Below are 15102 nucleotides of genomic sequence, written 5' to 3'. Positions count from 1 at the left end.
GGGGTCATACAAACAAATTTGGATCCATACAAGAAATATTTTGTAATTTTTTTAGTTACTGAAAGTTTAATATGTTTACTTGGTATCAATCTTCAAAATATACATTTCCACATGTTATGGAGTTGGGTACAGACTTGGTGTTTATTAAATAAACAGAAAGCATAAAGAGTGACATGAAAATGGGAAAAACCTTTCTCTTCTCTAGTGATACACTTTTTCCACTGAGGTTGCTCCATGTCCACAGGCAGTGCCAACAACCAGGAACCACGTATTCAAATCCCTAAGCCTATGGGACCCTCTCATTCACACTACTACATTCCACTCCCTGCCTTTCATAAGGTCAAGGCCATGTCATAATGCAAAATACATCTAGTCAACTTTTAAAAGTCTCTAGAAAATACAACAGTCTCTATGCTGTTTGAATGACTAATGTTCATAGGCTCTTTAGAGATTCAAGGCAATCAATTAGCTGTAATCCCCACATAAAATAAATGACAGTTACCTACTTTCAGTATCTAAAGCACATTAGACACATTGCTTTTCCAAAGGGGAGGAATTGGGACACAGTGGGGAGACAACAGACCAAAACAAGATCAAACCTTAGGAGTGAGCATGTCTCAGCCTGTAGGAAGGGCCCAGGGATTTAGATGTCTCTGCCACTTCAGCTTTGCTACTCTCTTGGGTACATATTCCACCGCTCTGGCATCTGCATCATCTTGTTGTCTGCTACCCAGGATGCACTTTCACACTTTCATTATATGGACTCTCAAGGCTTCTTAAACATTCAGAGCCTTCCTCTTGACGGGACTCTCCTGCTGTGTGTTTGCTGGCCTCAGTATCAAACTGAACTTTTGAAGGAGGAATTTAAACACACTCCCTTTCCTTTTCCATCTACCACAATCCCATAGTGCCTTGTTAAACCTTAGCGTTGTCTCTCACACCCTGGAATTGTAGTTGCAGTAGTTTCTGAAAGCTTCCTCAGAGCAGAAAACTTTCAGCCTCTCTTTAACAAATTGGAAAGTTGTCTGGGTGCGCTTATGGTATCTTTTACTTTATCCCAGTGAAGAAGTCTATCTTTTCTAGGAAAATATCTCCTTTACAATAATACCGCTCTTCCAGCATTTGCCTTAACTATAACTAGTACTCTTTTTTCCATCCAAACTCTACCTTTCTATTTCTTTCTGCCTTCTCCTTTTTTCTCTGAAGAATCACATAAGAGAAATAGAAAATAACAAAGCCCCGAGTTTAATGACATGCTGTCTTGAAATGACTTCCACCATTGAAATCATTCCATAATTATCCGTGAAGCTTGTAGAACACAGGGAGAAGATAGGCAAACTCTTTACCAAAATATCACAAGGATGGCCTGTAAGTAAACGGTCTTACTTTCCCCCTGAAACTTGTTGAACTGTGCCTCTACCGTCCACATTTCTCTCGGTGCTTCTTGAATAACCCATGATGCTCTGCGCACACAGATCGACTGCTCTTCCAGCCCACAGATTCTTCACAGCGATCTCACTCTCTGGTACCAAGTTCTGTATTAGTTACTTTCCTGTTGCTGGGATAAAATGCAGAGACGAAAGCAGCTTATAGAAGAGTCTGCCTTGAGTGTGGTTTCTGAGTGATGACAGTCCGCAGGTGGGAGACACAGGAGAAAATGGCACAGAGAGAGAGAGAGGGAGGGAGGGAGTGTAAACTAGAATTGGGGTAACCTCATGAATTCCCCAGTCCTACCCCAATGGCATATTTCCTTCAGGAGAGCCACCTCCTTCTAACAAGGCCATCAGCTGGGGAGCAGTGTCCAAACACCCGAGGCTCAGGGAAAACTTGTCACTCGAACCACTACGATAAGTTTCTTTTAAAAGCAGGGATTGGGGGAAAAGTGTAGAAGGTCACGGTAAAGTGGTAAAGTAGGGTGTGTCTGGGAAGACCTAGAGGGATGAGTGGAGGATGAGTATACCAAATAGAATGTGTGAAATTCTGAAAGGACTTTTTAATTACATCTAAAGAACCTTCATGACTTCTTCTTAAAACAAAACAAAGCTTATGCCTCTAACATAGGGATAAGGTGATACTAGGAAAACAAAGCACATTTGGATGAACCCAAACCTGCCTGACACAATGGAAATTGGTCCTTTTAAAGAAGCCGAGGAAACTGCCAGTGGGGAATAATAGGGTGGTGGTGATACCCCATCACCAACTCTGGCTTGAAGGTGTTAAAAGGAGACTGCAGAAAAAGCACAAGCCATAAATTTAAATTTTCAGTCCACTTTAAAGAGCTGAAGAAGATATGCCATCATGTTTTATCCATCCCAAGATGCAGGTCTTCTCTTTATCCAATAACCTTATCTACCCGCTAACCAGTCAACGGCCATCCTGGCTCAAATGTCACGTGCTGTGCTATCCCAGGGCTTGTGTTCAGGTAGCCTTTAATTTGCGTAATAACAGCCTCAAAGTTATGAGAGAAGGAATACCCCGATATTGTGGAGAGGAATCACTGAGAGTTCTTTTTAATGGAATGAGAATGAACAAGAGTATTTTATTGGGAAAAAAATTATTGGATCAAGTCGCTATGATTAACACTGAGAACATTATCTTCCTGCGAAATTACAAAATAGGAAAACAGAGTTATATTAATATTGATATTTTATATAAAAATTCAAGAATGGACCTAGGACAGATGAGTGCTTAAATTTGAACAAAATATTTGTGGGTAAAAAAAAAACATGAATACAATCTGAGTTTTAATTTAATGGATAGAAGAACTGGACATTAAGCCAGAAAGTGAGGTTGTCGGTGTTGATTGTTTGGATGTGAGCCACTTAGTGCTAAGCACAACTCCATACCCATTAGAGAATCTTGGAATATATTCCCATATTAGTACTGGATAAAAGAGAACTACTATAGATACAAAAAGAGAATGCAATCAGAAAGCAATATATAGATAGAAGCAAAATTCAGTAGAAAAAAGTATAAGAAACAATAAGAACTTCAAAGTGAACAAAAATAGCATTAGTAAGCTTAGAACTATTACAGAAAATGGGAAGCAATCTAAAAAAAAATGATGAATGGATAATGACAAGCTGACATTCCATATCAGTGATACTATTCTGCCTTGAAAAATGAAGAAACATTTCTCTCATAATATGGATAAGCTAGATAGACACCATGTGTATTATTTTTTGTTTTGATTGCTTTAAATCAAACTTGATATTTTATAATGATACAAATAATAATGGTGGTTGAGTCCTAGCATATTATAATGAAAAGAAGCTTATTTAGTCCACAGTTTTGGAGTTTAAAATTTCACATAGGATTACAATTCTACAAGAGAGTTTTTGCTGTATCAGATCACAGTCTTTGACATAATCTGAGACCTGCTTGTTAGAGAGCTATCACATTGTGACACGAGAAGCTAGAAAATCCAGAAACTAGGCTCTGTTAACATAGAAGTAATCCAGGTCAATTATTTGTACAATCTATATTTCTAGTATTCTCTGTGAGTCTCCTGTTGGGTCCTACCTATTACAAGACTTATCATCGTGGTATTCATACAATGAAGTCAAACTTTGCAAGCATGAATTTCTAATCTTCCCCAACTCATCCTTGGCTTCCATGATCCACGCTCTTCTCCTAATGTAAAATATAAAAATCACATCCCTATAGTGTCAAGGACCTGCGGAATCCCTACAAAGTTCAAGTCCAAAACTTGACTAGTGTTGTCCAGCCTTCCAGCTGACTTTGGGCTGTTCTTCCTGACTCGCTCGGAGAATTTTCTAGAAGTTTTCAGGACCCCACAACACTTGCAATTTGCTTCTCTGGACAATTAGGACCACTTAGTAAGATCTGCTGCCCACGAGAGCAATAAAACTCAGGTCTGAGCCATGGCCACTCAAGTCCAAGTGGATCAAGGACCTCCACTCGAAACTGGACACACTAAATCTAATAGAAGAGAAAGTTGGTAACTGCCTTGAATACATTGTTGCAGGATACAATCTTCTGACCAGAAAACAAAGGGTTTTAGGCTCTAAGATCAACAACTGGCAAATGATGCCTAATTTAACTGAAAAGCTTCTATAAGGCAAAGATCTATAAGACACTGATCGCAGTGCAAAGCAATAGCCTACAAACTGGGAAAAGAACTTCACTAACCCTACATCTGACAGAGAGCTAATATCTAAAATACACAAAGAACTCAAGAATCTAGACTCCACCAAGTCAAATAACCCAATTTAAAAACAGGGTATGGAGATAAACAGAGAATTCTCAACAGAGGAATCTAGAATGGCTGAGAAGCACCTAAAGAAATGTTCAACATCCTTAATCAGCAGGGAAATGCAAATCAAAATGGCTCTGAAATTTCACATTACACCAGCCAAAATGGGTAAGATCAAAAGTCAAGTGGCAGCTAATCCTGACAATTATGTGAAGAAAGGGAAAATTTGGATATAGTTTTACCTGAAGACCCAGCTATACTGCTCCTGGGCATATGTACAAAAGATGCTACATCGTACCACAAAGACACATGGTCCTTTATGCTCATAGCAGCTTTATCATAATAGCCAGAAACTGGAAACCAACCAGATGTCCCTCAACAGAAAAATGAGTGTAGAAAATGCAGTTCATTTACACAGTGAACTCCTATTTGGTTATTTTTTTTTTAAAAAAAAACACAATTGTGAAGGCAAATGGATGGAACTAGAAAATATCATCCTGAGTGAGATAACACAGACCCAAACGGACATGGAACCACTGACAAAGTGGATTTTACCCATGGAGTTTAGAACACCCTTGATATACCCCATAGAAGTAAAACAGGAAAGAAGACCCAAGAAACGATGCTTGAATCACACTTAGAAGTGTAAACAATATCGTCATAGGAGACAGAGGGAAGGAGGGAACTGGATGGGTGGGGGGAACGGGGAGTCAGGATCAGGTGTGGTGAACGATAGGAGAGAGGTCCGGAACACTAGGAGAAAGATTGCAAATCTTCCGCTGCCAGGATTGGCAGGAAATCTCTAGGAAGTCCCAAAGACCTGGCATGGGGGATGCTCCCTGGACTCAATGAGAGTGACCTTAGCTGAGATGTCTATCAGTGGGGACATGCGACCTATAGAGGACACTTCCTGTAGCCACCCAGGTTCCCAGCGGAGGTATCGAACCCTCAAACCGCCCTCAAAACTTTCAACCCCCAATTTTCCTGTCTAAAAGAAATGTGAAAACAAAGATAAAACAGAGACTGAAGGAATGGCCAACCAATAACTGGCCCAACTTGAGACCCATCCCATGGGCAAACCCTAATCCCTGACATTACTAATGATTCTCTGTTAATTCGTACAGACAGGAGCCTAGCATGACTGTCTGCTGAGAGACTCTACCCAGCAGCAGATTGAAACGTGCAGATACCCACAGCCAAACATTGGATAGAGATTAGGGACTCATGGAAGAGTTGGCAGAAGGATGGAAGACCCTGAAGGGGATGGGAATGTCTCAGGAAGACAAATAGAACTCCCCGCCCTCCAGAACTCTCAGGGACTGAGCCACCAACCAAAGAACATACACAGGCTAGACCGAGGCCCCCATCACATTTGTAGCAGATGTGCAGCTCAGTCCCCATGGCTGCCCTTTCTGGACTCAGTGGGAGAGGATGTATCCAATCAAGCAGAGACTTGAAGCTCCAGGGAATAGGAGTGGAGGGGGGGCACTTCAGTCTCTCAGAGAAGGGGAGAGGGATAAGGGGAGAGACTCTATGGGGGAGAAACTATGGTGAGGGGTAGCAGCATTTGGGATGTAGATAGATAGAGAGACATAGCTAGTTAAAAGTTTAAAAAAAAACTAAAAGGAGGAAAAAAGAAAGGAAGGAATCAGGGAGGAAACAGTTTCCCTGAGCAGCAAGCCCATGCTGAGTGATGGCGCTCAGCCCCTGAGGGCCTTGGCTCATCGTTCAGATGCGCCATTGAACACTCCTGTTTAGTCACAGTAATCTCATCGGCAAGTCCTTACGGGTCACACTTAGGTTTTGTTCTTCCAGAGATGTGGCTGTGCTCTTTCTTGACCAGGCTATAAACTTCCCGTGTCTTTGCCTTCCCAGTCCTTTGGTTCTACTGAAATTCTGAATAAAAACAGCCAGTGCTGCCCACAGCATATCATTGCTGATTGGTTGTTTTAAATTCTGCCCCCTCGATGTTAAGCACATCTCTTGGTATTTCTTTGCACTCTTCGTTCTGGGTGATCCTTCCACCATGTCAGTCTTTGTAAGACTAAAACAGAACGCTCTGTTCTGTCACAGATCCTTCTGGTGAAAGTGTGGTTTCCCACCTCTTGCTCCCACCTGCTCTGGAAAATGTATTCAAAGAGGACTCCGTGCTACTGCCCTGTTGCTCTTCCCTATCTTTGGATGCCAATTAGTTAATTATTTATTTAGACATAGACGATATTAATGTATGGTCTGAACTTTTTCTATTCTTGTCAGATAAGTTTCTTATTACCAATACATTCTTCTTGGAAGCACTACTCGATGTATTTTCCATGATTTCTCATTTGTTTTTCAAGCTCTGTGTTTCCAAAAGAATATTAGTTATTCACTACCTATAATTTTCATTGTAAATTACAGGTAACTTCATCTTTGAGAGAGTATCCCTTGAGATATATGAAATAATGAATAAATGGAAAAGAATCATTAACTTACTTGTGTTGTAGCTATATTGACTAACTGGTATTTTTTTTTTTTGCTACATCATTTTGACTCTTAACAGGGTTTATTACTTGTGAAGTTTAATTATTATATAACAATTTTAATTTTCAAAAACCTATGAAAGCAATTTTCTATAAATTAATGTTTATATATGGGAAATGATCAATATTTCAAACACTAAACCTGCTTAAATCTTTAAGAATGTTTCAGTTTCTTTTGATGATAAATTTGGAAAATGCATTTATGTGTCTTTACATTAATACAGTAAATGAATGCATAAAACACTACTCTTTGGAGGCTATCTGATTAATATGAAAAGTTTAGTAAGCATTGAAAAAATTAATTTTAAATCACTATAATATTAATTTTATTTTGTCATTTAGAAATTAATACTTTCAGAAGTAAACTATATACTTTCTTGAGGTGCTTGGCATTCTTTTCAAAACTTTTATTAAAAACATAGTTATATTATGATTTTCTTTAATACAGGTATTTCTTGCAAATTAATCTCAACTTTGCTCTCCCTCTTGGCACTTTTAAAGTATAATGTTTTAAGAGTTGGAAGTGAGGGCGTAAAGAAAACAAAAGAAAGCAAAGCAAGAAAAACGTAATTCTTAACTGATTTCTTCTTTGGTAAGAACTTTGTTTTTCCCTTTGTCAATGGAGTAACTTTTAAGATAATAATAATGATGTAGTTTAAAAGTATGTTTCATGTAATGCTTCAATTAATCTGAGCATAAAACCATGACTTGTTTTAAGATTGCTTAAGATATTTGAATATCTAACTTTTTTCTTTAAAAAAAATTTTGGGTTATGGTGCATGTTTTTAACCTCAGCATTTGGGAGGCAGAGAAAATAAATCTGTGAATTCAAGGCCAGCCTGGTCTACAAAGTTTTAGGGCAACCAGAGCTACCAACTCTGTTTCCAAAAAACAAACAAACAAAACAAAACAAACATGCTAAACTTAACTCAAAAATAGGCACGTGCACACACACACACACACACACACACACACACACACACAAATCTATAGCAACAAATGGGGGGGTAATTAAGAGAACTGGCTGCTCTTGCAGAAGTCCTGAGTTCAATTTCCAGCAACAGCATGGTGCGTCACACAACTATCTGTAATGTAATCTGATGCTGTCTTCTGGCATGCAAGTTTTCATGCAAATAGAGCACTCATATATATAAAATACATAAATAAATCTTTAAAAATATTGCAGGTATTTTTCCTTTCATTAAAAATTAATTCACTTCTCATACCTTATATTCTGATCACAGTCTGTATTCTTTCTATTCCTCGACTTCCTCCCCACCTCCCCTCCTCTCCTGGTGTACCCCCTTTCTGTCTCTCATCAGAAAGTAAGCTTCTGGAAGATAACAACCAAACACAACAAAATAAAATACAATGAGATAAAAAAGAAAAATTGTTACATTGGACCTGGACAAGACAACCCAACAGAGGGGAAAGAGCAGGCACAAGAATCAGAGATCCATTCCTTCAGATGCTCAGGAGTTCTATTAAAACCCAAAGCTGAAGGCTGTAATTTATGAGAGAACTGCGTGCAGGCTTTCTGACTGCTGTTGTGCTGTCTATGAGTTCATGAGCCTGCCCTGTTTGACTCAGAGAGCCTCGTTCTGGTATCCCCCATTCTCTCTGGCTCTTACACTCTTTCCTCCTTTTCTGCCAGGTTTCCTGAGCTCCGAGGGACAAGATTTGATTGAGACATCCCATCTAAAGGTACATGTTCCAAGAACTCCTCTCTGCACAATGTCTGGCTGTGCGTCCCTGCGTCTATTCTCATCTGCTGCAGGAGGAAGCTTCTCTGGTGATGACTGAACAAGGCGCTGATGTCTGAGTAGAGCAGAATATCATTAGAAACCATTTTACTGCCTTTTTTTAAAAAAAGAAAAGTAGTGTTTGGTTTTATCCTAGGTCTCTAGGCTATCTAGTATCTGGTTCTTGGTCACCCAAGCAGCGTCAGGTATGAGTTCTGGCTCATGGAGTGAGCCTTAATCAAATCAAATCTGGGTCGGCTCTCTCCACAAGTTTGGTGCCATCATTGCCTTAGCGTATCTGAGAGGCAAGACAGATTGTAGACCAGAATATCTTCCGACACCAACAAGACTAAAACGTAGGGGTTAAGGCTCCATGTAGGCACCAGCTGGACTTAGTCATGTTCAAAAGGTGGTGCAGGTGTTGTCCTTGGCAATGTGGCTAACTTATTATCTTAACAACAGCCTGACTTGTTTGAGGATTTCCATTTACCTGTTTAGTCAACAACTAAAATGAAAGCAACATAGTCCCACTACTGAAAGTGGCCCTTGAGACAAGAGATGGGTTTTTTGGACTCTCTCCCCCATTATTAGGAGACCTCACTTAGATCATCTGTATAAGTTCTAGGGCGTTTCTACTGCACTAGATTTCATACCATCCATCAAATGTCCATCAAGATCTCCTTTAGCCCCATCTCCACTCCTACCCCCCACATGACTATCTCATTCCCTTCTATGTCCAGCCCCAGTGCACTCTTAAAATCTATTGTTTTCCCCTCCCAGGCAGATCCCTGCCCCCCCTTCTGTCTCTGTGTGTATGGACTGTAGGCTGGGTATCATTTATTTAATGACTACTAATCACATATATGTGCCTATATACCATTTTCACCTTTCTGGGTCTGGATTACCTCACTCAAGATTATTTTAATCTCCTTCAGTCCATTTGCCTGCAAATTTAATGGTACAATTTTTCAACCATAAGCAATACTTCACTGTGTAAATGCACCACATTTTCTTTATCCATCCTTGAGTTCGGGGTCATTTAGAGTTATTTACAATTCCTAGCTACCTGTTATGAACAATGCAGCAATCAATACTGTTGAGGAAATGTCCTTGTAGTAGGATGGATTGTCCTTCAACTATATATCCAAGAATGTTAGAGGTGAATGGATCCCCACCCTTCTGAGTGACCCCATGCAGGTTGCTATAGTGGCTGCATAAGTTAGCACTCCCACCATCAATGAAAGAGTGGTACCCTTCTTCCACACCATGTGCTGTCATTTGTTATCGGACTTAGACGTTCTGATGTGTATAAGACAGAATATCAAAACAACAACAAAATTGATTTGCATTTTCCTGGGAGCTAATGATGCTGAACATTTCCTTTATACGTTTCTCAGACATTTGAGTTTCCTCTATTGAGAATTCTTTGTTTAGATCTGTACCCCATTTTTGAATTAGAGTATTTTGCTTTTTTCGATACCTAGATTCTTTAGTTCTTTATATACGTTTGATATTAGTTCTCCATCTGACATGGAGTTGGTAAAAATCTTTCCCATTCTGTAGACAGCTGCTTTGTCCAAATTAAGGTATTCTTTGCCTCCCAGAAGCCTTCCAGTTGCATGAGTTCCCATTTATTAATTGTTGATTTTAGTGCCAGTGCTACTGGTGTTCTGCTTAGAAAGTCTTCTTCTGTGACAATGTGCTAAAGGCTTTTCTTTCACTTCCTCTTCTGTCAAGACTTAGTATGTTTGGTTGTATGTTGAGGTTTTTGGTCCACCTAGACCTGAGTTTTGTGCAGGGTGATAAATATGGCCTTATTTGCATTCTTCTACATGCACGCATCCAGTTAGATCAGTACCATTTGTTAAAGATACTGTGGATTTTTTTCCAGTGCTTATTTCTGGTTCCTTTATTTAAAAAAGTCAGGTGCCCATAGGTGTGGCAATTTAAATCTGGGTCTTTAGTTAGATTCCATTGATCAATGTATCTGTTTTCTGCCTGTGTCATGTGATTTTCATTACTATAGTTCTGAGGTACAACATGAAACTGGGAATCGTGAGATCTCCAGCAAGCAGATCTTTTACTTATTGTTCAGGCTTGTTTTAGCTTTCCTTTTTTCTTTTCTAATTAGCTTGGTTTTTTTGTTGTTGTTCATGTGAAGTTGAAATTTTTCCTTTCGAGAAAGAGCAGAGGGAAATTTTTTTTCCCCCTGGGGATGGACTGTGGGTTCGAAGGAATTGGGAGATGCAATAAAGCAGAAAGTAGAGAGAGGGATATTAGGAAGGGAAGGCTTGTGTGGTCCACAGAAGATGGAGGAAGGGACAAAGAAGGCTGCAACAGGTGTTCTATCTCAGTGCTGGAGGTGAGACTTGGGGATTGGATCTGAAGGGACAGAAAGCACTGGTAATACTTTTAATAGGAAGGTAATAGAGGAGTGTGAAATGGAAATGTGAAAGTGTGCACAGTTTAACTCTACAGGGTTTCCCCATTAGTTACCGGAATATAGGCCATATAGGATTAACTCCCTTTCTTCAAGTATATTTAAAATGTTCTACTTTATAACCGAGAATTTCACACATGTAAAAATGAAATGCTAGCATATACCTCATCCTCCTAATTTCTATTTGTGTTAATTTTATCTGGCAACTTGGTAATTGTTTCTCAATAATCTAACAAATTAAATTAGATATTTCAACTTAAACTAAAATTACATTAAATTTCCAAGATAAATTATTTTAGCCTTTTAATAGTTAAATTTCTACTGAGATTTGTTTTAGAAGACATGAAATTTGATGTTGTCACACATCTCTACATTTTACATTCACTCAAATTTTATTAAAAGTGCCTGATAATCTGAATAAATTGCCTGGTTTTTTCTTTATCATTTAGTTTAAAATTAAACCCAACTATTTCTTATGGAGGAAAAGTTGCACTTAAATATGGAAGCATATTAATTAATGTATGGGATTTGTCTCAAATTAAGTGGTGCTTCTAAAGAAATTTTAATTTTTCATATTTGGTACATGTTTTGTTACAGCTTCCACATACTAGATAAAAAATATTTTTTTCTACAACAAGAAAACAAATAAGCCAGGTTCCTGTACTGTTCCTTCTCTGGGAGAAGTGATAACCTTAACACAACTTTACACAGAAAGATGACTCCATTCATACCCATGGCAGGTAGAAGAAAGTATGGGGCAGAAAATACTCATTGGACTCACACTCTTTAAATCGAATATGCAATGTGAAAATCTCATTTTATGTGAAAATTGACTGACTGTTTTTGGTTTAATTCTGTAGGACTGGAGAACCTGTGAGGGTCCAGGTTCGAAGGGCAGCAGCCTATCCTTTGGAGATTTCCTAAGATTGTGGCAGCACTGTAATTTCATAAGAGAAAATTATCAGAAAAATATCTATGCAAATTTTCATTTAATTAATAAAGAATACTTTTGTGAAATGTTTCTGACCATGTCTTGTGGGTTAGCACTTTTCTCTTAGTTTTATTTTGGAGACAGCGTGTGTTCCTGACATAGCACATACATGAGCAGCTACTAGGAGTCAGTTTTCTCAAACCACTGTATGCTAAGGGGATTGATATGTATATATTAAATAATGTTAAAAATAACATTCGTTTCTGTAGTAAAAATTATTAAAATTATGTCCTAGGGTTCCTTGCCCATCTTAGAATATTTATGTTCCCAGGTTAAGGGCATACACAGCCTTTGTATTTTAATATGCCTTAGGCAGCACAATAGGTGACCAGTTGCTTACCCCCATGTTGTTAGAATCTACTTTCCTATCTACAGTCCCAAGTTATCACTTCTTATCTGGGCTTCTCTTAATGCAATTGGACATCCCTCTGGACAGTTATAAAATGATTTGTTTAAGAGTAGATTTAACAATTCATCCCTATTTTCTTAATCTCAATATTAGCATATTCCCCTTCTTTTTTTTAACCACCTTCCATTTTCCTAAAATTCAAAGAATAGAAAATAGGAAGCGAAAGATATAAATTTTTGAGTTTAAGTTTTTAATTTAGTTTTCTCCTTGCCTAAAACTATACTTATTTATAAATTATCCTTTAAAATAACAATATATGTATAACTTATAAAGTAATTAAGTCAGACATCTTAATCTAAGGGTTTGGGGTGATAATTATTATTTTTTGTTGAAGTGAGGTGAAGACTTTTGGAGGAACAAGTAAATTAGAAAAAAATGGTTATCCTTGGACTTCACATACACATGTGTCTTATAGTTTTACTGTGTGAACAGACACTGTGACCAAGGTAAGTCTTATAAAGGACAATATTTAATTGGGGCTAGCTTACAGGTTCACAAGTTCAGTCCATCATCATCAAAGAGGGAACATGGCAGCATCCAGATAGGCATTGTGCAGGAGGAGCTGAGAGTTCTACATCTTCATCTGAAGGCTGCTAGCAGAATATCGGCTTCCAGGCAGCTAGTACTAGGGTGTTAAAGTCCATGCGCACAGTGACACCCCTACTCCAACAAGACCAAATGTCCATGTAATAGCACTCTCTGGGCCAAACATATACAAACTATCACAACATGCATGTTTGGTTTCTAACACTTATACATGGGAATGCAAACATGAACACATACCCTCATTACAACGCTCATACACAAAAAAACATGAAAATTACAAAAAATCATTACACATTTGAGGGTACAAGTATAGGTGAAAATTAAGAATTTGTGTACTAAAACTGGAATATACAGAGAACTTATATTTCCAACAACCTATGGATTTCGTTAGTGTAATTGGTCATTTTTAATAGCAGATTTGTGAGTACAATGCAAAATCACAAAACATGGTTAAGTGAGTCCTTTACCTCAGCTATATTTTCAAAGTGGAAACAAATAGAACTGACTGACTTTGGTGTTGGCTTACAATTGATCAAGTCTTATCTCCACGGACTTATTAAGACATTGGAAATTCATGGCAAGGTTCTGGTTACAGAGTCACAGAACTGCCTTGTTATGTGTTAGTTGTTTACCTCTGAGGCCTTTTCTTCATTTGTCCATTTATTTCTGTATATTTTTAGTAATATTTTAATTAGTATTATTTTAACTTTTCATAATTGTTTCTTCTTCTTCCCTTGGGTTCCCTGGTCCCTGAGAGGAGTGATTTTGATGAAACTATCCCATGCACGGCTGAGAGATACAAGATGTCTCACTCTCTGCCCAGTGTATTGTTATATGCCCCATATTTGCTTCCATCTAGTGGGAGAGGCAGCTTCTATAATGATGGCTTAGCAAGGCACAGATCTATGAGTATGGCAGAATGATATTAGATGTCATTTTATGGCTACATTTTTGTTTGTACTTTTTGTGAGCAGTTGCATGTATATCCATGAATGAATGCATGCATGTGTGTATGCATGTTTGTGTGTGTCTTTGTGTGTTTAGTATTTGGTTTTACCCTAGGTCCCTGAACTATTTAGTTCTCAGGTTTTGTCACCCAAGCAAGGTCAGGCATGGGTTTTGTCTCTTGGAGTAGGCCTTTAGTCAAATCAAATATTTGTTGAATACTCCCAAAAGTTTGGTGTCACCATTTTGCCCTAGCATATCTTGCAGACGGAATACCATTTTAGATCAAAGCATTGGTTGGGTGGACTGGTATTTACCTTTATTTTTTGCTGGCATGCAAAGTACTTTCCTATACCAAATACATTAATACATAGGTATAGAAGGCACTAGGTTGGCACAGCTGGTTGTTTCCACAAGCGTCGTGTGGGGGTTGTCTTCAGCAATGCTACCCTGCTGCCAGTTTTCAGAGACCAACCATAGCCTTAGCAATAGCCTGGGTTGTTTGGGGATTACCATTAAACACCTTGGCCAAAAACCCAATTAGGACCAACCCAAACTCAGTATTGGAAGCTTCATTGATCAGGAGCTCTCCAGCTGAAGATCAATCCCCCCGTTATTTGGTGATTTCATCAGTTATTTCAGAAAGCTGCTGCTGCATTAGGTTTTCATACTACCTCTCAAAGACAACATAATCTTTGCTGTCTCTCCACATTGTCCTGATCTGACCAATACACCCTTCTACTTGATCTTCCCATTCCAGTCCCTGTTGTTGTAAAAATAAAAATAAAATAAAAAGGCTGTTTTTTATCCCCAGTGCCCCAAGGTATCTGCTGGATGTCTTAATTCTCAGCCAGCAAAGCCGCTCACCTGCCCTGCTCCATCCCATATCACACTGCCGAAGGCCTCTCTCATAGCCTGGCAGCAGGCTGTCTACATATCTAGTTCCCAAGGCAAATTTCCATGCCAGAAACACAAATTCCAACTCCGTAGTGGCCCAGACCAGCTACCCCACACTCCATTTCACTTAAATCTACGCATGAAAGAACACGCAACACAATAACCTTTGGCGCAATTGATAAGATATAATTGCCCACCTAAACATACAAAGCCCAATACAGATCCATCCCTTAAGAACATTCGTAACAACCTGTAAAGGTACAGCGTGGAATCTTTTTTTTTTTTTCTTTTTTGAATTTGCTATATATTTTTTCATCTTTATTAACTTGGGTATTTCTTATTTACATTTCGATTGTTATTCCCTTTCCCTGTTTCTGGGCCAACATCCCCCTAACCC

The 15102-nt window shown here is 38.6% G+C and overlaps 1 protein-coding gene across 1 annotated transcript in view; it reads left to right on the top strand.

The window, feature by feature from the left end:
• Window positions 1–7305, top strand: part of LOC116900613 (solute carrier organic anion transporter family member 6A1-like) — a 70529-nt gene extending 63224 nt beyond the window's left edge. The window contains 1 exon segment of the mRNA XM_032902332.1: window positions 7184–7305. Coding sequence (XP_032758223.1) covers window positions 7184–7305 — 122 coding nt within the window.
• The last annotated feature ends 7797 nt before the right edge of the window (window positions 7306–15102 follow it).

This window comes from Rattus rattus, chromosome 5 (assembly GCF_011064425.1).
Source record: "Rattus rattus isolate New Zealand chromosome 5, Rrattus_CSIRO_v1, whole genome shotgun sequence".
Lineage (NCBI taxonomy): Eukaryota > Metazoa > Chordata > Mammalia > Rodentia > Muridae > Rattus > Rattus rattus.
Note: the sequence above shows the minus strand (reverse complement) of the source record. Positions and strands in the feature narration are given on the sequence as shown.